The sequence below is a fragment of the Talpa europaea genome (genome assembly GCF_964194135.1).
Source record: "Talpa europaea genome assembly, chromosome: 9".
NCBI lineage: Eukaryota > Metazoa > Chordata > Mammalia > Eulipotyphla > Talpidae > Talpa > Talpa europaea.
Window position 1 is genome coordinate 95584426 of NC_140076.1, and position 23912 is coordinate 95608337.

At 45.9% G+C, this 23912-nt stretch overlaps 1 protein-coding gene across 5 annotated transcripts in view; it reads right to left on the reverse strand.

Moving 5' to 3' along the window:
• Positions 1-8181: 8181 nt before the first annotated feature.
• Positions 8182-23912, reverse strand: part of BCAR3 (BCAR3 adaptor protein, NSP family member) — a gene marked incomplete at both ends in the record, with an annotated part of 103446 nt that continues 87715 nt past the window's right edge. For 3 of the 5 annotated variants that reach the window (XM_084243082.1, XM_084243084.1, XM_084243083.1), the window contains 7 exons: positions 8182-8345; positions 10382-10594; positions 10745-10856; positions 12949-13120; positions 17421-17536; positions 21630-22282; positions 23180-23283. In XM_084243082.1, coding sequence (XP_084099208.1) covers positions 8182-8345; positions 10382-10594; positions 10745-10856; positions 12949-13120; positions 17421-17536; positions 21630-22282; positions 23180-23283 — 1534 coding nt within the window. Of the gene's footprint in view, positions 8346-10381; positions 10595-10744; positions 10857-12948; positions 13121-17416; positions 17537-21253; positions 22283-23179; positions 23284-23912 lie in introns of those variants that run through there. The other 2 variants (XM_084243086.1, XM_084243085.1) reach the window with 2 other exon arrangements.

Below are 23912 nucleotides of genomic sequence, written 5' to 3' on the forward strand. Positions count from 1 at the left end.
TATGGGAAATTTTATGGACCCTCTCTCTTCCCCCCCACGCCTGCCATTGTCTTCTAATTTGGGGTTACCATGTTCTCATTTGATTATTACAATAGTAGTCTGTTTCCAAGTAATGCTTTTGTTTGAACCAGTTAAAATTTAGTGAAACTTTGTAATGATCTTCGTGCACTTTTACTTGTAAAATGGAAATTTCTGTATGTTTATACTTGTAAATATAATTGTCCTTAGTGCCCCTATTGCTCATGTCCTGCCTCACATTTGTGATTCTGTTAATGACTTGTATCTTAACTAATTTCTTAGTGGTGTTTAATAGGGAGAGATGGGTGGGGGGTGGGGGGAATTTGTACCATGGAATCTTCACTAATTTGGTTCTTTACTGTTTTGAGAGGAGAAAGAGAATGTGAAGTGGTCTGTGTATTATTGGATTTTAAGCAATATTTTAGCTGCCGTGTGACCGCTTGACTAAATTTTTCCCAGTGTTATTTGAATCATGCTACCATTTATACTAAAGCTGAATGACAATTGTGTGAAAGTTAATGCCTTCATAAGATCGAGTATGCCCCTGTTACACAGCTGATATGTAGTGTGTTGCCTTTGAGGCTAGTAAACTGTAAAGTTTAGGTTTTGAATCTCGTTACAGGGTTATTTATATAATGTGACATTATTCAGTACTGACAGACTACATAAAGTAGTTTTAAAATCTAGTGCTATTTTTATTTTAAAGGTTAGCAATGAGGAGGAAATGTCATCTGGCTGTGTTTGTCTTCTGTACAAAACCTGAAGTGCTTCTGTTTTTTTGGCTAACAGCCACAGACACAGAGGGCAAAGTTTAAGGCTTTCTTGTAAGGACTAACTGTTCTTTTCAAGCTACTGTTTGTTTTTCTAAAAGCAGGATTTGCTTCCGTAGGAGGCAAGTTCCTTCATGTGGAATAGTGCAACCTGTATATGGGTTATTACAATAGGAAAGACATTTGTACTTGCACAGTTTAAATCATTCTTAAATTTTGAACATGTGAATTGTCCAAAAGAAATCTTTAATTTTTCAGTAATTTTTACTCTTTGTGCACATTTGATTTCTTAATGGTAAATGCTTTGTTTAAGATAGTGTTCTCTGTTGAGAATATTTTCATGGAATAAAATAGTCTTTTCATGGTCAGTTAAGGTGTATAGTGTGTGATCTCTTACTGCTGTGTGAACTAAAGAGATATGGTGATTTTGTTCTTGAATGTGTTCAATTTCAGATAATGCAAAGTAGATGACAAAGTAGTTTCATGAGTGAAAGCATGTGTGTTGGATAACCTTTTTTGCAAAGCAATTTTGGAAATTGCATACTAATTTTCATTTCTCTGTTTTTAAAGGAAAAAAACCTTTATAGTGAATTTAAATTGAGATTAATAATTTGATTTTTTAAATCTTGTTCTACATTAGTTGTACAGATTTTGCTTTTATATCACCCATAAGAATTACTCTCGTATCATGTAGCCTGATAATCTCCATGCTAGCCAGCATTTCCTTTGCTTCTATGTTCCTTTACTTCCTGATGGTCAGAGCACCTGTGTCTGTCCGGCATTTCAAAGCATAGAAGGAGAATGTTTGCCAGAATTACATCTTTTTAGGAATTCTTTGTTCCAAAGATTTACTTTTAAAAAGGCAAGTATGAAACTATGACTAGTAATTTTTAGAAACCTGAAAAGAGACTAAAACTCAGGACTGATCCTGAACAATGAGGGGTTACAGTTGTTCAGATGAACATTTAGACCTCCATGCCAAGCTTGGAAGTAGACACGCACACAAAACAAAATAGCAGGAAAACTGTGTCAACAAAAAACTCAACACAATGAAAAGGGCTTTAACTATCTGAACTAAGATCAGGGAAGTCTAATCCTCCTTGTTAGGGAAAGATAACATACTTAATAAAATAACAAAATTAAAAGGATCTAAAAACTTGTCGAAAAGGATAGTTTTTCTTTGTGAAGAAGGTATTAGTTTGGGTGAAAATATGCTAAAATCATACCAAATCTCTTTCACTGAGCTCATGCTAGGATCTACTACATTCCTGAGTATGGCCACGGTTAGTAATCTCAGAAACTACAGAAAATACAAGAGATGCCAAAAGTGGGAAAACGTAAATTGTGGAGCGTAAATTCTGAGAATTTACTTTTATATCATTTATATGATATAAATGGTAGCTGATTTTATCAATATTTAGAAAATAATGAGCCACTGATCTAGGTCCTATTAAGTCACATCAAATATAGCCTTATTCTTACATTTAGATCAAATGGAGAATACTATAGATGTAATGGTCTTCATTTTAGCATGATTTCAGTATTTGACAAGAAATCTTAACTTTGTTTTGTAAGATGGTGATAGCATTGCTTAAAAAGAATGGGAGCTTGCAATAAATAAACTGATTGGGTTAATCGAGAATTTCAACCCTAGGAACATTTCTTGTGGACAATAAGTGATGAACCATAATAAATATAAGTATATACTCAACTTAAGGAATAGAAAATTACCAGCTCCCTCTCCTTCCCTTATGTTGAATTTTATGTATAGTTATTTCTCTTAGCTGTACCAAGTGGGTATTTTTTCCTACACCTGATTAGCCCCTCTTGTTCTTGAGCTCTGTAAAGATGGTGTTAGACTCTGTGTGAGCAGGACTGGTAACTCAGCTTTTACGCACTGATGTCATCATAGTGAGTGCTAATTGTTGAAATATTTCCATGCTGGTTGGTGAACAGTAACTTAGAAAATCAGTAAAACTCGTGAATCATTTAAGTCCACTATATGTGGTTTTCTCAGAAACCACACTTGACACTCAGACATTTCTGGTTTGTGCACTGGGGACAAAAGTGAAGTAGGCTAACTATATATTTACTATTATTTCAGGTATTGGAATCTTCAGTGGTTTCATAAGCCTTTGGGTGGGAGAGGGATCTGGACCAAGCTGGGGAAGACTTCCTCTGTTCATCCTCCAGAGAAGTGCCTCATCCTACGTAAAGGGAGAAGACACAACTAAGCTCTGGTAGCAGCTGGGGAAGACTGGAAGGGAGTATACGGGGAGACACGGGTGTTTGGGAATATAGTTCTTTGAGGTGGCTGGCTTCTTTTTAAGTTTTGTTTTATTTGACAACTCAGCCTTGGTGGAGGATGACATGGTTTGCACTGAATAGGTGTGAGGAGAGGGACTGTCCAGGACTGTTGACTATCCGGAGGAGTGTGTTCTCCTGAAAGTAATAGCACAACTCTTGCTCAGTCTCCCCTTCCCCCCCGCCCCTCAATCCCCTTTCACACGGCTGGTCGTCAAGCAGGCGTATCACTTTTGTCTGTCCTCTCCACCTCCACAAATTCACCTTTACCCTCACATGCAGAAGCCCTGGGAGACTTGTGCAGTATGTGTGTGCCTCCCTGTTTTCCCCTTCTGCCTTTCCTGGTTGGCCAACGTGGAGGACACATTGGATGTGGGATAAGACAAACATGAAATGCAGGCTCCCAGTTTTGGCAACCAAGTTATCAATCCATGCCCATTTCCCTCCACTTCTCTCTAGATGGGATCGCCTACCACTGGCTCTTTATCTATAGCCAGCACCCAGATGGTACAGTCCTGAGGTAAGATGGGGATTAGCTGTATTTTCTTGAGGTGCTAGACAGTGCTTTAGTAAATTAATGACTATTAATTGAATGAGGGAAGTCATTGTAAGGGTTTGCAGCTCTGTGTCAAATCATGGGCAGGATCTTCAGCTGGTGACAGCTTTGTCAAATAAAAAATTCAACCAGTGGTCAGCAGTTCGTTTAAACAAATGATTTGGGAATGATTAGTGCAGTTCTGTTTAATTAAAGCATTCATAAAGTTTTATTACATGGCTTGTTTAAAGAATAAAAGGGATTAAATATATGATGATTCAACTTTTTTTTGCATTGATTTATATAGTAATTTACTCGTTTGTAGATGATTTATATAGTAGCATCCCATTTGTTAAATGTCTGAAATGCATGGTATCATCTGAGACTTGCTTTTTCACTCAACATTGTTCTAAGATTGATTTATTCGTGCATAGTTCATTTTAGTGTGTATAGCATTCCATTATTTAAGTGTATATAATTTATCCACTTGCTTCTTGATGGGCATGGGGCTATTTCCTGAACTTGGCTAGTATAAACAGTGCTGCTGTGCATATTTGTGTGCATGTTTACACTGCTAGAAGAGCTTCTCTAAGGACTGTACCTGGGAGTAGGATTGTCAGGCTGTGGATTACTTCAACCTTTAGTTATGCCACATTTTCCTGAGTGACTAGCATTTTTGTACTTTTAGGTTCAACACTTATGAGGCAAACATTTTAACTTTTATCAATTCAACAGATGTACAATAACATTTTATTGTAATCTTAATTTGCTTTTCCCTGATTATTGATGAAGTTGAGTATCTTTTCATGTTTACTGTTTGGTTCCACTTCTGTGAAAAGACTATTTTGCCCATTTTTACTTTGGTTGGTTGTCTTTGGAAAAGTTGTGTTAGTTTCTTCTTGCTGTGTAACACAGCTGGTTACTGTGGCTCCTTTTCTCAGGAATTGCAGCTTAGGTATCGGCTAGGGTTGCAATCCTCTCAAGGCTTGGCTGGGGCTGGAGAGTCCACTTCCAAGATCTTTCACGATTGTTGGCAGGATGTGGTCCTTTGCCATGTCGACCTCTTCATAGGGCTGCTCGCTGCCTGGCTTCTTGCTTTCCCAAAGTGAGTGATTCAACAGAGAAAACTCCCAAGAGGGCAGTGCAGTCACTTTATGACCTAGTCTCAGATGTGACAACCATTACTGTCAACTCTGTGTACTTGGTGATGCAGACCAACCCTGGTGCCTGTGTGCAGGGGTATGAATGCCAGGTGACAGAGAACACTTGGACCATCTTGGAGTTTGTGTGCCACACTGATCCTGTCGGTTTTATGTGTTGCTAATAACATTTTTCAGTTCTTTCCAGTTTTCTAGTCTATGCTATCTTTTAATGACTAGAAATTGATTTTAATGTAGATCCATTTTTCATATTTAACCCCTTTTTGGGTCTAGTTTAAGGAATTCTTTAAGTCAAAGTAAAGAGAGATACTCTGTTTTCTTCTAAAAAGTGTTGTAGTTTTTCCTTTCACATGTAGGTTCTTCATTTAGATTTTATGCTGGTGCAAGATAAGTGAACAGTTTCCCCCCCTCCCCTTTCATTTGCTTAAGCAGTTCAAAATTTTATTTAAGAAATCATCCTTTCCCTCAATGATTGGCATTATTTCTGTCATATATCAAATTTCTAATGACAACTTCTTAATCACCATAGCTTAACAAAGAAGTTTCCTATCTGGTAGAATGTATTCCTACATCACACCCCTCCACCTTGTTTTCCTAGAATGGTCTAGACTATTCCTCGCCATGTTAAGTTTTAGGAAAAACATGACAAAAGTTAATTTGAAAAATCATGTTGGATTTTGATTGGGATTGAATTGAGATTATAGGTCAATTTAAAAACTAATCTCTGATGGAATTTTTAAATTTAGAACATGGTGCTTCTGTTTATTTTCCTTAGTGTTTTTCAGGCTTTTAAGTGTTTTAAAACATCTTCAAGTTAGAAAAATTCAGTTAGAAATATTCCTAGATGCTATATATTTAAATGTTTTAATACTTCATTGTAATCCTTCAGAAAAATGCATGAGACATAAGGGTATAGCTTAAGATACTAGAAAGTCAACATCTGAGTCAGGAAATAAAGCATTACTAGCACTCCCAAAATCCACATCCATTTACAAATTACTCCGTTTCCTCTTGAAATTATCCTGACCTTTCTTTATAGTTTTAAATTTTTTTTGTGTGTCTTAATGCTTTATCTGTTTCTTCTGAATAGTAGAAAAGTTTTATCTAGTTGGCCATCTCTGACATGTCGTCTGTTCACATTTATAATGGTTATTAAGAAGTTTGGATTACTCTGATTTTTTGTATCTATTCACTCTCCTGTCTATCTTTATAATTTTTGTTTTCTTCCACTAGTTTGAAATTTTGACTGTTTTTCTTTCTTGTAATATTCACCCTTAACATTTTATATACGCAAAGCTAATCAAGATTTCATCCAAACTCTAGCAAGGGATCCACTAGAATGAGTGTGGTCTCACAAGGTTTGTGCTAGACACTTTGATACACCTGTGAACTTACCAGTTCTGCTCACCAACCTAAGACCTTTTGTGTCAATTTCTTCCCACTTTTTCCTTCTGGAGCTCTGATGAGATGCATTGGGTCATTCTATTTTCAATCCTTTATCTTAATTTCTTGTCTTTTCCTTTCCTATATGTGCTGTATCCTGATACTGGTTTCAGGTATCTCTTCAGGCGAATTAAAACTTCAGTTGTATCTAATCTTCTGTTTATTAGTGCCCATTGAGTTTTTAGTCTCATATACTTCTAAAAGATCTCTACCTGGTTTTTGTTGAAATCTGGCCATTGTTAATACTCAAATTTGTTTTTTCTTCATACACACCAAAGTATGATTGTATTAAAAATGATCGTCCTAGTGCCTGAAGGTTTTGGGCATCTAAATATTTTGTCAGAATTTTATTCATGGTGGTGTTTCTGCTTGTTTGGTATGTTATATATATATATATATATGTGTATAATATATATATAAATTTGTGAGAATATTGGATGCTTTCCTTCAGAGAGTAAATTTCAAGATGGGCTTAGTAAATTTTATTCCAGATTTATTTGAGGACATTTTGTCAAACCCTCCCCAAAGAGAGTTGTCATTATAATTATTTCTTCTTAAAGCTATCATGAAACTACAGGCCTGTTTCCTGGTAACCACTCTTTGCTGGTTAGTGGTTTTCCCTAGCCTGTTATCAGGAACCCTTTAAGGATCCCTACTTAATGGAGGTATTTCATGTTTAGCTTCCCAAGACACTGAGCTCATGTCAGTATTGGCCTCTAGGGCCACCGAGGCTTTTAAATTCTCTTAAAGAGTTGATTTAAATTAGCTGTTCTTTTTGGAGAGTGAGGTGGGAAGGTGAGTATTGTTCCTTGGAGAGGTCCCTTTCATTCTGTGAAAGAATAACCATTAAAAGGTATGCTTGTATTACAAATCTATTCAGGGTTTAGTGTAGTGAGATGGCTTTCTGAGTGCATTGTATGAGACATAAAAAATAAACAGTGTGATGGCAGTCTCCTTTTAAAAAATGTTAATGGGCCTCATGATTCCAGGCCATGTTAATAGAGTTCAGGAACTGAAACTATTACTTCCATTTTATTAAGCAGACAGTGACAGGAAGAAAAGCAAATTGCTAAGTGATGATTGGTGACATAGTAATGAAAGTTTTAAAGTCTTGTGTTGCAAATTTCCTACAACAGTTAAAAAACCCCGAAACATGTCACATACTTACCTAGAGGTATTTTGAAATAAGTGAAACGGTGCATAAAGTATACTATATAACGTGGGTGCTCACTCTGCACACAAGACTGAGGTTAACGTGATCACAAAGTCCAAACTTCCAGTAGCATCACAGCTTGAGTTTGATCATAGGTCTTCTGGAGCCAGCCCCACCCCGTATCACTAGTCAGTTTGTCTCCTAAATTAGAAACCTTAAATTTTCCGTACCACTCATGGATTTTAGTTCACAATGAGGACATAGTGGCTGGGGAAGAGGGTGCTGGGAGGCAGACAGTGGAGTTATGACTATTCCATTCAATTGTTTAATATTAAAGAGTCTGGATGCATTTGTTTCACAAAAAGATATATTTTCATATAACTATTTACATTTCTCAAATATAAAGAATATCATACAACTGATACCTTTTGAAATGGTTCATGCTTTTAAACTTGAAAATTTACATTTATCTGACATAATTAAAAACTAAAGTGGTTAAATACTTCACTACTAGAAAACAACCAACATATCTAGGATGTCTCAAATTTGCTGATCAGCATTAGCAAGTTAACTTAATAAATTACCTTTCATTTAAAAAATCAGTAGTAATTTAAACAACTTATAAATAAGTGTGCTGTGTGCAACTTCCATGTTTAATATCCTGTGGATACTAAAAGCTTGTATGTTGTTGTATTTGCACATTATTATGTCTTTAAATGATAAGCTTTCCCAAAGAAACTGGAGAAGCTTGAAGTATATACCCTACGGTTCTCTGGAGAGTGATCAAAACTCCGCCTGTTATACAGGAAGAGGTTCCAATTTACGTGAGAGGGCAGTTAAAATCTGGTTGAATTTATCATATCTCTCTGCCTGATTGACTTGTGCACCTTTGCTGCCCCATAACAGTCGCATTTGAAATTCAGTCTTGAAAATTTCACTCATTTCTTCATCTGGTTGAAAACCTAATGAAAATAAAACAAAACGTTAACTTCAGTTCTCCCTAAAACCAAACGTTGAAAATAAGATTCAAAATGAAACTGCACTTTCTCTCATAGATGAAAAAATTTCCTCTCCAAGAAAACTATAGGATCTATTTTACATAAAGAAGGTTAGGCTTCCCTCCAAGGGCCTGAGCACCCTGGAGAAAGAACAACTCAAATACAGATTTTGGAGTAAAATTTGTATGCATAAGCTGCTGGCTATAGGAATGAGTGTTCAAAAGCACCTTGTGTGTCTGTTCATAGCTTTATTATCATTTACATGTCATGAGTCACCTGCTTTAACTGCACAATTTGATTTATAATAGTTAACTTAGTTCACTTAGTTCCTTGTAGTCATTCCCTAGTCCTACCCCTGATAGCAGCCAACTGCTGATGTACTCTATCATCATTTGGCCTTATCTGGAAATAAGATAAATTGAAACACAATGTGGACTTTATTGTGTCTAGCTTCTTTCACTAGGATGATGTTTTTGAGAATATTCCATATTGTGTGTTAGCAAGATGTCATTTTTATTGCTGAGTAGTATTCAGTTACATGGACAGTCCACGTTTTATTTATTCACATTCACCAAGTGATACGTAGATTGTTTCCAGTTTCTGGCTGTTGCCAATTTCTATGGATAATTCATTTTACTAACACATTTTCACTTCTCTAAGTGAAATTACTGGGCCGTACGGTAAATATACATTTTTAACAAAACCATCAAACTATTTTCCAAAATTGTTATATACCTCTACATGCTGCTCACTTAGTAATATTTTTCTTTAATTGTGGTATAATTGACATTTTATGTATTAGTTTCAGGTGTACATCGCTATTTCAGTGCACATCTAGCAGTGTATACAGTATTAACTATAGTCATCTACTGTACCTTACATACCGGAGATTGATTTATTGTATAACTTTGTATCTTCTGATCCCCTACCTTCCGGCAATGACTATTCCTGTATTTGAGTTTTGTTCGTTTGATTCCACAGGTAAGTAAAATCATACCGTACTTGTCCAACTTACCATATATTAGCATAACATACTCAGGTCCACCTATATTGTCAAATGGCAAGATTTCACTATTTTTACTGTGAGTGTATCCCACACTGTGCGTGTGTGTCTATATAGCACTAGCCACCAATCATCTCTCGGTGGACACTTACAATTGGTTCAGTATTTTGGCCATTGTAGATAATGTTGCAGCAAACTGTTGGGGTGCCTACATCTTCAGGTTAGCATTTTCATTTTCTTTAGATAACTATCCAGGAGTAGAATCACAGGGTAGTTCTAATTTTCAATTTTTTACACCAATTTCATCATACCATTTTACATTCTCACCAAGTGTGCACAAAGATTTCCTGTACTCTGTATCCTCACCTATACTCATTTTTGTCTTTTTGATAATAGCCATTCTAATAGGTGTGAAATAGTTACTGTGGTTTTGGATTTGCATGTCCCTGACTAGTGATGTTTGCCATTTGCATGTCATTTTTTGAAAAACGTCTATTCAGATTTTCAATCCTTTTCTAAAAATTTTTATTGTGGTAATCCAGTTTTTAATTGGATTGCTTTTCTGCTATTGAGTTCTTTGGATATTAGTCTCATATCATGGTTTGCCAAGTATTTTCTCCTGTTCAATAGGCTGCACTTTCACTTTGTTAATGTGTTTGCTTTGCAGAGCTTTTTTGTTTGATGTGGTCCTACTGGTTTTTGCTTTTGTTATATTTGGGGTCAGATAAAAAAATCACCATGGTAAGTGTCAAGGAGTCTACTGTATTTTCTTCTAGGAGTTTCGTGGTTTCGTTTTCTCTCTTTAATCCATTTGAAGTTAATTTTTGTATGTGGTGTAAGAGAGTGATCAAGCTCCATTCGTTTGCATGTGGCTCTCCTGAGGAGACTGGCCTTTCCCAGCTGGATGTTCTTGCCCACTAATATACATGGTTTGTATATGGTTTATGGGAAGGGAATGTAAGGGAGGTGAGGACCAGCTGAGAAAAGCTGCTCTTACCTTCCAGGATCCTCTCGGCGTTCCTCTGGTAGCTGTCTGCAGCCTCTGCCATGCGGCGGGCTGTGGTCAGGTGGTTCAGCGTAATCTCACAGCTTTCCTCGTTTTTTTCCCACATGTCCGTTCCTTCAAGAGTGACAGCCTGGCGCTCCATTAATGTCACAAGTGGCATCAGCAGCGGAACCGATATATTGTTTGGGGGAACACAGGTGGACTCTGAAAGTAAGGGGTAAAGTTCTTCCAAAATTATGCCTGGAATGAGCGGACTAGTAGCCCACGGCCTGTTATGAGTGGTGCTGTCATGCAATGACAGCTCCAATGGCCAACAATCCCTCCTCCCTTCCCCAGTGTGCCCACAGCCCTCACCTTTGCCCTCATGCAGCAGTTTGCTGAAGGGCTTCAGCTGCTTCTCATACAGGATGGCGCTCTGAGTGTACTGGTGCCGCAGAGCAGTCCACGTTTTTTCTAACCTTGTGATCTGGAAGAAAAAGGTATCTGTTACATTTCCTGTCTGCTTACATGTAAGTTTGGAATGGCTGATAGATGCACCTGGTTAAGAAACAATTCTAAGTAGTTGAAAGGAATGTAGCGAAAAGATGGTAACCCCTCACAACCTTTTAAAATAAATGCATATTATACATCTTTTTCTGTTCCTTGCTTAGAAATCAATATGAATATACACCTACAACCACCTTATTTTGTTGTTTCAGCATAATCCACTATACAGATAAACGCAAATTTAGTATATATGTAAGAATTTTAAACATTTTCCTCAAAGATTTTTCAAACGTACATGTGTGAAACTATCTGGTGAGTGGAACTACTGGACTGGAGTTACATGTATTTTACATTTTGATAGGTGTTGCCAACTGTCTTAAGTGCGTGTGGCTGAGACGATTACCCAGGCCGTGTGATGCCACCACTCATTCATTCTGGGACAGCTGAGTAACACCAGCAGATGCCGCTCCTCTACCCTAAGGGAAATGCTCCTATTTAGAACCAACAAGTCCAAGTATGTGATGTTTTCTACAAGGAACAAGGAAGGGCCCTAATGTTTAGGGGATGAGGGCCATGACTGCATCCGATGCGATGCCCTGCAAAGCAGGCGTTATGGCCTTGTTTTACAGATAAAACAAATTGCCCAAGGTTTCACAGCTGGTAAGGGGCAGAGTTGAGACTCCTTTCCTTGCCTGTAAGAGAGGACGCGCTCCCTATGTAGTCAGGAGAGTGGCAGCAGCAGATTTGCTGAGCAGAAAACGATGTGGGGTTGGTCGTCTTCTGCTCACTCACCATGTTCTCACTTCTCAGTCCCCCCTTCCTGAAGGGCCATCTTTTGGAAAAAAGCCCTTGTCTCTACACCTGTTTTCTGGATGTTCTCGACACTAGCAGCTGAGAAGAAAATGCAGCGTCTGTGACTGAGGTACAGAGCAGGTTTGGATGATGACATGGAAATGTGACTCTAGTCAGAACAACCACATGATCCCACAAGACAGCCCCTTTTCTAGTTGCCTGTGGAAGCTTTGGGCAAGGGGCCATACACGCAGTGGAGCCTATTGGTTAACCCCTCAAAATTATAGCGTTTTGATAAGTGGAACTAAATATGCAAATTTGAAACCTGAATGAAAAATTATAATCCCTGTTGTTATAGACATCAGTATATCATCAAGTACTTTACAAGATTCCACTGCACCTGAAGAATTTTGAAAGCCCCTGGATTATAATTGTTTCCTCCCCCTGCCCTGAAAAAAAAAAAAAAAGTTCTTTCTGGCGAAGGCAATTGTTGCCCTTCGTATTTTTAAGGTGACCTTGCTGTGACACAAGGAAATGACATCCCTAATATGCTGATTTGCTGTGTCCCTCTTCAGCAGTAATGGGGTGTCAGTGAGCACCAGGATTTCAGAGGCCAAATGACCAGTGGCTTTGATGTGACCCTGGCAGATTTGGCTTGCAGGTTTGTAACTTCCTACTCTAAGCCCTCCAAGCTCTGAGGGCTACGAAACAGAAGCAGGAAAGCAGGCTGCGCACAAAGACAACTTTGCTCTAATTTCACATACAGATTCTCAGGTTGGATAATCATCCTAAAAACAGCCCATCAAAGCAGATAAACTCATAAAGTGCCAATTCTGGAAACGAATGGCAGATGGGCCAAGATTCCAAATTTTTTAACAGGAATGTGGTGACTTGGGGAGTATACCCCGAGATAAACTAGTCTAGGAACTCTCAGATATAAGCTCCCCAAACGCCTCAGTGTCCCACTCATAACTCCAGCCTCTCATGAGCCCTGTGACCGGGCTAGAAGCAGCCTCGCTTTCACGAGAACTATCAGCCCAACTGGTTTTTCTTATTGTACATCAAAGAGAAAGTGTGGGCTATCACTAATTATGCACTGTTTTTAAAAACAGCCCAAGTACTTAGGACACTGCTTTTGGTTGCCTCCTAATCAAAGCAGCTTTCACTGAGAGTCATCTTCCTGTTCAAGCTTGCCTAAGTCTGATTTGGTAGCACAGGCTGACAAACCACTGTGCAGAGCACGAAGTACACACAAGGCTGCTCAAAGCGAGGCAATTTACCTGTGGCATCTCCAGAGCCTTCATGATGGCTGAGAAGGCATAGAGGTCCCCCATGGAGTCTTTCAGTTCCACCGCCACCTGGATGATTCTATTGAGGGTGGCTGCTCGCTCCTCCAAGGTGCCCGTGCAGCCCAGAATGTCCACTGCAATGCCGATGGCCATTGTGTGGTGTCTGCAGGGAAGGACAGCAGTGGTCAGATCAAGAGCCAACCTGACAAGGAGGACCCGAAACCAAATCGGCCAGGAAAAGACTGTGTTCACACCACTTGCTGTTGCCCTGCAACCTGCTGGCAGCTCAGTTTCATCACTTATTTCAGCAGAGACCACCCGCACCTAGACTGAGTGCAGAGGGCCTAGGGGAGAAATCAGAGGGGCAAGTGCACAGAATCAAAGCCAGATGTCCCAGAAAAGAGCCATATAGTCCTGGACCCGGGGGGCACAAAGGGCCCTCCTGGGTGAGGCTACTCAGTGCCTGTGGCTCCTTACACCTTCTACGTGGAGGGGTCCAAGAACACCAGGGCCCTCCAACGCATGCACACTAAGAAACCCCAGGCCACCTCCAGAGAGCCCCTGGGGCTGGGGAACGCAAGGAACAGGAAAATGAGACCACATGCTTGCTCCAGGAAGACGACGCGGCTGTTCAAACAAAGGGAAGGAATGAGAGGCTAAGCACGGAGAGCCCGCTCTCAAGAGGCCAGAAAGTAAATGAGACGCGGACAAAGAATGAATAGCTGACGGGGCAGGACTTCCTGTAAGGCCAGACCCTAATAAAATCGCAAACTTCTATCTGCCAACAATCCTCCTTTTTCTACTCCTGAACTACACGGTCAGCCTCACAGCCCCAGAACAGGAAGCAGAGATCTTTTCTCTCCACAATGGGACTGATGTCAACGGGGTCGCCCCGGCAGTCTAGGTGGTGGCCGGCGGCGCAGGCTGCAAGCCTTCTCTTTCCTTCGGTACATCAGGACCAGGGAGGTGCCAGACTTGGGCTAGAACTGCCTGAGTTACATTTTTTTCAGTCTAAGTGGTGGTGAAACTTCGATTCATAACCGTGGTTATTAAAATACAACATGCCTCTGGGGCCACCTCCTAAAAGGTCACAGCTTAAGGATGTTGCTCCACGGCCACGCTTCTCTCCTGCCCATGCGTGCTGGTCTCTCTCTCCATGAGCCAAGGGAGGCAGTGCCCAGCATTACCACATTCTCTGATGTTCTTTACACTGGTGAGCTCTGCTGTCTAAGATGGTTTGTACATATATATTTATGGAGCTTACTCACTGTTACCTGCTTGCACCTCCATTTCTTCATCTGTAAAATGGGAACAAGGGTTGCAACAAGGAATACGCACTATCTAGCAGTACAAAAATTAAGTGCCTGGCCGGCCCCTGGCCTATAGCAGCTCTACACCTGCCGGTGTGTGCCATCTCTCCCTCTACGTTTTAATCTATTTACCTGTTTTCTTTTTCTTCTCCATTTACCTGTTAACTATTTTTTTGGCGTTAATGGATTCTAACAGACTTAAATGTTATATTATCTGCTGTATTTATTGAATAGTGTTATGGCTCAAACATTTCAGATGTCTCTTTAACAGTAAACTAACCTCTTACGTGGTCTTCGATCAGTCCTTCATTCAGTGTCTTCTTCCTATGTTTTTTTTTTTTTTTTTTTTTTTTTTTTATAGAGGCATGCTTTATTTATTTCTTTGCTGGTTTGTTTGTTTGTTTTTTTGTTTATACATGCACTGGGTACAGTCAGAAGCACAGGAGGGTGAGAGAATTCACCAGAGCCAGAGCGGGGAGCAGAGCAGACAGAAGGACCAAAGTACACTGCTGAGGGGAGCAGCGGGCGGCAGGAGAGGTCTGCGCGCCATGTGGGACCCTCCTCCAGTGGCCGGGGAGCAGCCGGGGATCGAACCGGCGCCGCAGAGGCCGCGGGCAGCTTTGCAACCCAGCGCTCAACCGCTGCGCCACCGGGGAGGCCCTTCTTCCTATGTTTTAAAGGCCCTCAATAAAAGACAAGTCCTCTACTTCTGTGAGACCTGATGTAGAGCAACCGTCAACTGGGTTAGTGGTTTCCATTATTTCAGCCAGCATTTGCCTGAAACGTGTGTATGCAACTCCGCGTTGGAAGGTCTGCCGCAGGGGCGCTAAGTGTCATGCAGAAGGACATTACCACTCAGGCCCGGGATGGGCGAGGCAGGGAGTTAAAAATAAAGGGTGGTTTTTGCACTTGATTCTCAAATGCAAGATGACGTCACCTAACTTCAGGATAGCTGTATTTAGTAAACACATGGTAATGAAAACCACTCCCCGGGCTCTAGCAAGTAGGTCCCACAGTCGATCCCTTGGCAGGACACCAGCTGAAGAGCAACAAATCAGGAGAAAGAGAAATGGATGTAGACAAGGGAGAGTCAGAAAACAGTCTCCAGAGACTCCCAAACTTGTCCACCTCAGCCTGGGCCCAGCACACACATTCTAGAACGGAAGGCCTGGAACCTGGGGAGTTTTCAGGCTGGAAGGATCACATGAGAAACGGGGGAATGCGGTGGCGATGCGGCAGCCCAGCTCCTCTTGTTGAATCAGTGACCACTGGGCCCAGACCACACCAGAAGGGAAGTGAAAACGAGAAGCCAGCCCCGGGCTCCCGAGGAAGGAAGGGGATGCCGGGGAGAAGTTAGAATCTAGCAAAGCAGGACAATTCAGAAGTCAGACCTATCTACAGCTGCCCAAGTGCTGGAAACAGCAGCCATGCCCACCCAGAGTCAGCCCAGACCACTGCCGGGGCGCCCTCAGGCTAACATTCGGCTTCGGGCTGCTTCTATGGAGTGGCTGTGAAGCCACAGCAGCAGTGGCCAAGGAGCAGCACGGCAGCCCCTGTAGCCAGGGAACCATGGGAATAGCTGGACTGGCCTCCCCAGGCTGACGGGCCCACATGACTTTTTCGGGGCTGACATCCTGGGACTGCACTGTCCACTAGCCACATGTGGCTGTCTACACTTAATAGAGGGAATGGGAATAGAATTTTTTCCTCCTTGGTAGCTGTATTTCAGGTGCTCAACAGCCACGGGGGGGGCTAGTGACTGCAGTGGTAAGAACATTTCAGCCATCACAGAAAGCCGTATGGACAGCGCTGGACACTACTGGACAGCCGAGGTGTGAGGTGGGCACATAAAGCCATGGGCTGCTAGTCATGGTGTAACAGGGAGGTCCCCAGAGAAAGGCAAAGTTCCAGGTTCTCTGCCCCATTCAAAGAAGGGTGGAGCTGAGCAGGGAGGAGAAGCTGGAGAAGACGGGGTGAAGGAACAGAGGAGATCGAGAAGAGAACCTGGAGGAGGCACATGCAGCAGAGACATGAAAAAGCTACACTTGCTTCTCGGCCTTAGACTTTGCACCAGGGACTTGGGGGACATGGAAAGACACACCTGAAAGAGACAGAGATGTGGGGGAGGCTGACAATGGCAGCCTTTATTTTGACTTGTACTTTTGTTTTGCTCCTGTCCCCGAGGTGCCTTAGACGTGTGGCAGACTTTTAGGTCTGCTTTGGGCCAACCCTGTTTGGACATTACCCACGAGGGGCTGGGTAACGCTGGGTGTTTAACTGGGAACTCTTTTAATTATATTCTTTTCTCTTTATTACTCACTCATTGTATTAAAGTTATTTTCTATTTAATGTCTTACACGCTACAGTATGTTTTATCTTGATGCCGCGGATGGCAGAACCTATTTAGAACAGGCAGGTTGGGGAGCCCAGGGTGCCCCTCCTTCTGCCCGACAACAATGGCAACTGCAAAATCGGTTGGAAAACAGTGAACTTAAGATAACAAGAGAGTCTTGCCCAAATCAACTTGTGTGTGTGTGAGAAAGAAAAAGATCAACTTCTACAGTAATAGGAGAGTCTAATGTTTCTTACAACATGCGTCATTATTGCTACCTTTATAATTTCTGATTTATCACTATGTATCCTATATAATTTCTCAACACCCAGCACTCCCGGGTGTGAGTTTTAATGGCCCGCCAGAGCCCCAGCTTTTCATGAGAAGAGGGCAGTGATGCCGTGGAGGCTGGGGGCCGTCACCCCCTGATCTCTGACTCCCGTTTCGTCTACCCCTCAATGAAAACACTGTTCAGACTCTGATCTTACCAAACTTCCCCACAAGGCCCCACTTAATTCCAAAAGCAATCTCTGACTCCAAAGAGACAAAAGGGCCACAGCTGAATGAGGCCCTAGGTGACAGGAGGGCATCTCGCACCCCCCCTGCTCCCAGGCCGGTCAACTGCCCTCTCCTCCGGCCCCTCCAGAAGCAGGGACATGAACGGCCCTGACTTCCTCTGTCCTGTCTCCGTGCACCTCCAGGAATCCCTTGGGGACTTCTGGGAAACGCTGCATGGGGCCGTGCAAATGAGGCGGCGGCTGGGGTGAGAGTCGCCCGCGGGGAGTAGCAAGGGACGGAAAGGCAGGGACAGTGCGACTCACCTTTCAATTATGTCCAAGCGCAACTGGTGACCGTAGGGCAGGGTAATGAGCTCCAAGCCTGAGCTCACGCCCATGTTCCTCCTCATCTCGTCAGAGACTTCAAGTATCCGAGTGACCTGGCGAGAACACAACACACAACCTCAGGAGGTGGCGTGACGCAGGTGTGACCGGAGCAGGGAGGAAGAGACCCACAGAGCCAGGCGGCGTGGACGCACACTTGATGCGCGGGGCATGGCTTTCTGAGCAGCAGCATCTGAAAGTACAGCTTGTGTATTTGGAGGGTTTTCATACACACACTGGAATAGTAAAGCTGGGGGGTGGGGGACACTGAAACTGTCCTAGAGTCTACAGAGTTGGGGTTTCTTTCCCACCAGAGGGTGCTTTGGTTCTCCGAGGGGATCCCGCTGCAGCACCCTGATGCCAGCAGGTCGGTGGGCGCAGAGCTGACCGAGCCCCTAAGCGAAGGAGCAGCATCCCGCCCAAGGGCTCCTCGGCTGCGGCCTGCCATGCCCGTTCTCATTTAGCGGCAGGGCTGGCTGCTATGATCCCTCACGAAGCCTCTCCTGGCTCAGGAAATGTACCACCCGTCTGGAAACTATTAGAACTTGTATGGAGATTTAAAAACCGAGGTCTCACACCCCCACTGCTGCTCCTGAGAGGCTTCCTCAAAGGAGATCTTTCTTTGTCCCCAGTGGCTCTCCCCACTTCAGTGCTAGCATGTAATCAACAGTTCATCAGAACTAGGAATTAGTTGGCCATTTATAGTTATTACATGTTGCCTCGAAATGTTACAACTACGTCAGCGTGTCTCTAAAATGGGGCTAGTGAGGCCTCAGCCCTAGCAGAGACAGGCCCAGGAAACCCCGGACTCTCGGCAGGCACAGACAATCCCTCTCCTGGATCTGGCGACGCCATCCTCGACTGTAATTATCCAGACTCATAAACAGACCAGACGTCTCCCGAATAGGTGAAAAAATAATGAAACATCTGGAACGTTAGCTGACATGATTAATCCCGATCCTTAACTTCTGTGGTGGAGCAAAGGAACCACTGTCAACCCCAAGGAAATGAGCCTGTGGGAATTCGCTGTCCAGAGGCAGAACTCATGGGCCTCAGTTTCCCTTCTAAACACAGCCGTTAAGTTCATCTTTCTCAAGGACTTTGCAAAGGATCAGCTGCCCTTAAAAGCCCCAAAATCAATCTGAACATACAAGCTGTGACTCTTGGGCCACGTAGAGGGGGAGAATGCTGACCTGCTCTCTGCAAAGATTTACTCCTCGACCCCGGCAAGGCAGCCCACCCCCGACGCACAGCCCATCACCGTGGGCACGCACACTTTGCCTATTCAGCCACCTGCCCCGTCGGAAGCTCCAGACCCAGCTCATCTGTGGGGCGTCCCCCAATCCATGCACCCCCTATGTGATGAGATTCAGGGCTCAGCACTGGGTTTTGTTCGGAAGCGTCACCTTCAGAGTGACCCCTGTAAACGTGCAGTCCTGCGGCCGCTTCCGGCTGACTCACAGTGCAAGGGGCTCCTAACCTCACCCCGCAGGGCCCAAACCGGGGCCACACAGCTCATATGCCGGGGAGGAGGAGAAGCATTTCTAGGGCATTTACCATGAGCATGGCCCGTCAGGGCAGGCGCCCTCCGCCCTGCCATCTTCTACATCTGCATCCTCGCCCCACTGCAGTGACTGGGGGAGCCATGACGGGGCCCTGGCCCAGCTCTCCCCCCACCTGTCAAGGGATCTTTTAAGTTGCGATGCGAGTGCCATCTCTGCGGCCCTCCACAGGGCCTCGGATCTGTCTGGATCCTGTCCCCCCAGATTTGAAGGGCACAACTGGCCTCTCTCACTCCAGCCCCCCCTCCACCTGCCCCCACAAAGCGAATTCTCTGTACTCCAAAGCTCCGTCGCCATTTGCGACGTCTCAGTCTGCACATGTGCGCTGCTTGACGCCTGCAAGATGCTTTTCCGCGATCCTCCTCGGGCCCAGTCCTGCTCAGCCTTCAAGGCCCCAGACATCCTGCTCCGCTCAAGACCCTGCCCCTGAGGCCCCACGACTCTGCGCCTGCCCCCACACAGCACTGCCCACCTGCTGTGCTCCAAGCATCATCCCCTCCTCCCCCCACCAGGCAGCCGGCACTGCCACAGCAGACACCATGATACCATGATCTGGTCTCGCCTGGCACGCAGTAGGCACTCAATCAGGCTGTGTAATAATACAAATAAACACTTGTCCAGCTCACTCTGGCCAGGCCCGGTGCAGAGGCCTCCACGTGTCAACTTACTGAGTCCTCACACCGCCCGGGTAGTCAGACTCACTTCTGTTTTGCAGGTGGGGAGGATCCCCCAGAGGCTGCGCGGCAGGTGTGTGGGCAGCACTAGACTCAGAGACCTCATCCCCTAGCAGGGCTCTCAGCTGCCAGGCCTCACCTCTTGCTAGGGCCAGCACAAGCGATGGGAGGGTGGCCCTATGTGGACCAGGCGGGCTGGGTGAGGCCAAGGCGATGCTCATTTGCAGGGTGGGGGGAACCGCAGTGTCTCCTCACCCCACCCTGGCACTGAGCTCTGGGGAGGGGTCCGCAGGACCACCCAGTTGTTCTGATGGCCTTTCTGGGCGTTAGCCCCAGGCTTGCTGCTCAGGGTGGGATTCCGCATGCGGGCCCCAGATGCTGCCCGGCGCCTGCTCCCGGCTTCCGGGTGGCCCTGTCTGGCTGCCACTGCATTTGGCGAGGATGACAATGGCCCTAATTTTATTTCCTTCTTAGATATACTAGTTGTGCCTGCGTAGGTGGCAAAGCCCTGAAGTCAGTGGCTCCCGGAAGAGAGTAAGGAAATGGTGGCAGGCGCAGGAAGGGAGAAGGAGACGAAGCAGTCCTGCCCTTGGGGGCTGGGGACGGCAGAGTCCAGCCAGGTCCCCGCTCCAGGTTCTGCCTTGCTGCCTGGGGCCCAGCAGTTCCTCTTCCAGGGGTGTCTGAAGGCAGACAGGAGTGTGGGTCTCTTTGTGTGTGGATCTCACAGGAGTGTGGATCTCACAGGAGTGTGGATCTCACAGGAGTGTGGGTCTCCCCAGGAGATCCAAGTGCAGTGAGAGAAACAGCAAGAGCGAGGGGAGGCGGCCCGACCCTTTGGCGAGAACAGATTTGGGCTCTAGCTCCATGGCTGCCACGGTGGTGGGACAGGCCCTGCAGAGGTGCTCAGGCGCCTCACCTCCTGGACAGCATCAGGCCGCAGGGAGAAGTTCCAGCCCCTCCTGGGACTGCGGCTGCTCTGTGCACCCAGAGCCAGGTTTCCACAAGGAGCTTCCTACGGAGGCCCCAGATGGGGTCACCCCCAGGCTCCCGGCCTGTCGCTGTGGTTCTGGTTTTCCAGAAGGATGTTGTTCATCCCAGGACAGCCAGGGCTTGCCTTACTATCCTCGAGGTTGTTTTGGGAGGGCCCAGGCCCCTCTGTGCAGCCTCCATCAACTGAAGCCCTTCCGGGAGAGTCTTCAGAGACGAGAATTCCTGCCATGATTCATGACCCTGGGCGTTTATTTAAGAAAACCCAGTTCCTATATGAATCCTGACTCTTTGCCTCAGGACTAAACCGATGGACGGAGCTACCCGATGACACTGAGCTCCAAAAGGAACAGGGCTGTGACTCACGCAGGCCTCCCCGGCTACTCAAACACTGATCAGTCTCCTGTCACTGTGGGGGGTGGGTCGAGTCCACGTCACCCTCTAGCGACTTTACAAACATTCACCCTGAGGGCCAGTTTAGGAATAATGAAGTAAATACGTAAACGTGCACACCTGTACTATATAATGAGCTAGAAATCGCCCAGGCTCTGCGACTCCAGAGACGACATTTTCCTCTATCATTAATCTACTCTCCTTCGGGTTTTACCGGCTCTGACAGAGCGGAGGTCGGGGAGAATTTTAAAATCAGCACCAGGCAGGAGGACCCTGCAGGGGAGATGCCAGCAGGGATGGGGTGGGGTGAGCCGCGGCCCGCCAGCCCTCTGTCCAAGGTGAGTTTTACAAGCTTCCTGCCTGAGCAAAGGTTGTCCTGACCTGTGGTTCCCACCCCTTAAATAAATCAGCACCCAGGTTATCTTCAGGCTTCTGTGAGTAAAGCTCCCCAAGGGCGAGGCAGAGCAAGGCCCAGACAGATCCCCTTCCAAGGGCTCAGAAGCCAGAACAAAACCCGCTTCCCAGGCACTGACCTTGCAGTCCACGCTCAGGATGTGCTGGGCGATGACCCGGGGGTGGCTGCTGGTGAAGAGTTCTTTGGCGCGTTTCAGCATCGCTGTTTCCAAGGGCTTGTTTTCGGGGGGCAGGAGCTTCGACACAAAGTCATTGGGCCTGAAGGAGGAGGCCGTCTCCAGGAGGGGCAGCGCAAACGTGCCTTTGTCCTCCTGCCCCTTGTCCATCTGTGGGGCCAGGGGCCCCCAAGGCCTTGTCCCATCATCGTCATCAAGAATCAAGTAGTTGGTGCCAGAGTTCCGGGGCGCCGGGGCCCCGTTCTGCTTGGCTGTCAGCAGCTCCACGTAGCTGTCCTGGGCCAGGAAGGGCGGCCGTGCCCCCCGGTCACCGGCCGCGCTGCAGGACGGGTTGAGTTCACAGTAGTTGGCCTCTGAGCGGAGCCAGGCGGATGGGGATGGGGGAACCTTGAGGAAGGGTGCCTTGCAGGGCTTGGGAGGCGGCTTGGGGCACAGCTGACTGTCTGAGCCCCTCAGAGCCTCCCCGGCCCTAGTGTCCGAGGACACCCTCCGGACCACGGCCGGGCTCAGCGTGGGCTCGCTGCCCGTCCTGAAAACGGGGGAGTTTGGGCAGGGGCTTGTGTCCACACCGGGGGACTGAGGGGGTGGTTTACAGCCTGTGGGAGATAAGTGAGGGTCAGAACACACTTCGTTGTCTGGAGAACTCAAAACAAAACTACTGTAGCTCCTGGTCCTCAGGTCACGCCCTTGGGTTTTGATCTCTCCCAAAAGCAAATTCGCCCCTCCTCGAGAAGTCTCGAGCATTTCAAGGGCTAAGCCGGCCCCACCCCACTTCTGGGGGCCATTGTAAATTCCATCCAATGTCATTACATGGTCACAGGCGGTTGGTACAGTCAGAACAGGAAAACACCTTGTGCTAGGCAGGCAGTGAGTGATCTAATCGCTCCCTGGGACAGACAAGTCTTTAGCCATGTACATGAAGGGCCCTGAGTCACTCCAAGCCAGAGTGGATCCCTTCAAGGGGGGAAAAGGCATAGAGATAAGCAGTTTACAAAGGGGTTTTGCTGCTAGGTTTGCCCACACTGCACACCTTCCCGCCTCCTGGCTGTGAGGGCAATGGAGAGGATCCGCTCTCCTGGGTGCCTCAGCACCAGCCACTCACCCTCTGCCTAGGCAGGGGGCAGAGGAGCAAGCTCGCCTGCCATAAAGACGACTTGTTACAAATGGGCTTTCTGAGGACCACCAGGATCAGAAAATCTGGGTTCAAATTCTGGCTTCCCCACCTACCAGATGGATGACTGGACAGGTTACTTAACCTCTGTGCCTCAGTTTCCTCAGCTGCACAGAGGGGACAACTGTGCCCATCCTGAAGGCTGCTGTGAAGTTTGAAAGCTAAGGAAAGGCACGCAGCTCAGTGACCCCTATTCTGCGACAGACCCCGCCCCCCCCGCCCCATGTCTGCCCCAGTAGGTGACCAGATGGAGCCAGGAAAACCTTGAAGGAAATCAGAGTAACACGGTCAGCCTCCTCCCCGAAACTTCCCAAACACCTACCAATTGGCAGGAAACTTTCTGACTGGTGGGCTTTGAGGGACAAGGCTCTCCTTTCCTGCATGTGATCCAGGCAGGCGGGCTGGCTGCCACTCTTCTCTCTGTTTCTGAGGCAAAAGACAAGCGGGGCAGAAACGTGTCATTAAATCGTAAAAACCTTTATGTAGCGTCATGGAAAGTTTTAAAAGAAAAAACGCGCAGAACGGGAGTGCTGGCTGGAGCACCCCCCATCGGAACAGGAATGTCGCCTGGAGGAGGAAGTGCCTGATGGGTGAGGGCTGCAGGCAGGCCCACCACCACCCACGGCCCACGACCAGCCCTGTCCAGCCCCCCGAGGCCACCTCTGAGCCTTCCCACCCCCTGCACAGGGCAAGGGAAAGGCTCCGTGACGCCCTCAGGAAACGCTGATGAGCTGGAATGTGTACTTTTAACAGTCAAATTACTTACAGACCCAGGAGAAATGACTTGTTGAACGAACATGCGTTTTGACCACGCTTCACACTGTCCCAGGAAGGACGCAGCGGGGCAAGTTCTATTTCCGTGCAAATCTCAGCACCCCCCAAAATAAGCGCCAGGTTCACCCTGAGGCTGTCACAGTCCTCCTGGTTCCCACCCAGGTGGGCGGGGATGAGCAGGCCCCCCCCCCCCCCCAGCAGCCGGAGGCACAGCTCACAGCCACCAGGGAAAAGGTGACAGGTAACTTGCCAATTAGCTGCGTTCCTTCTGTCCCTTTCCA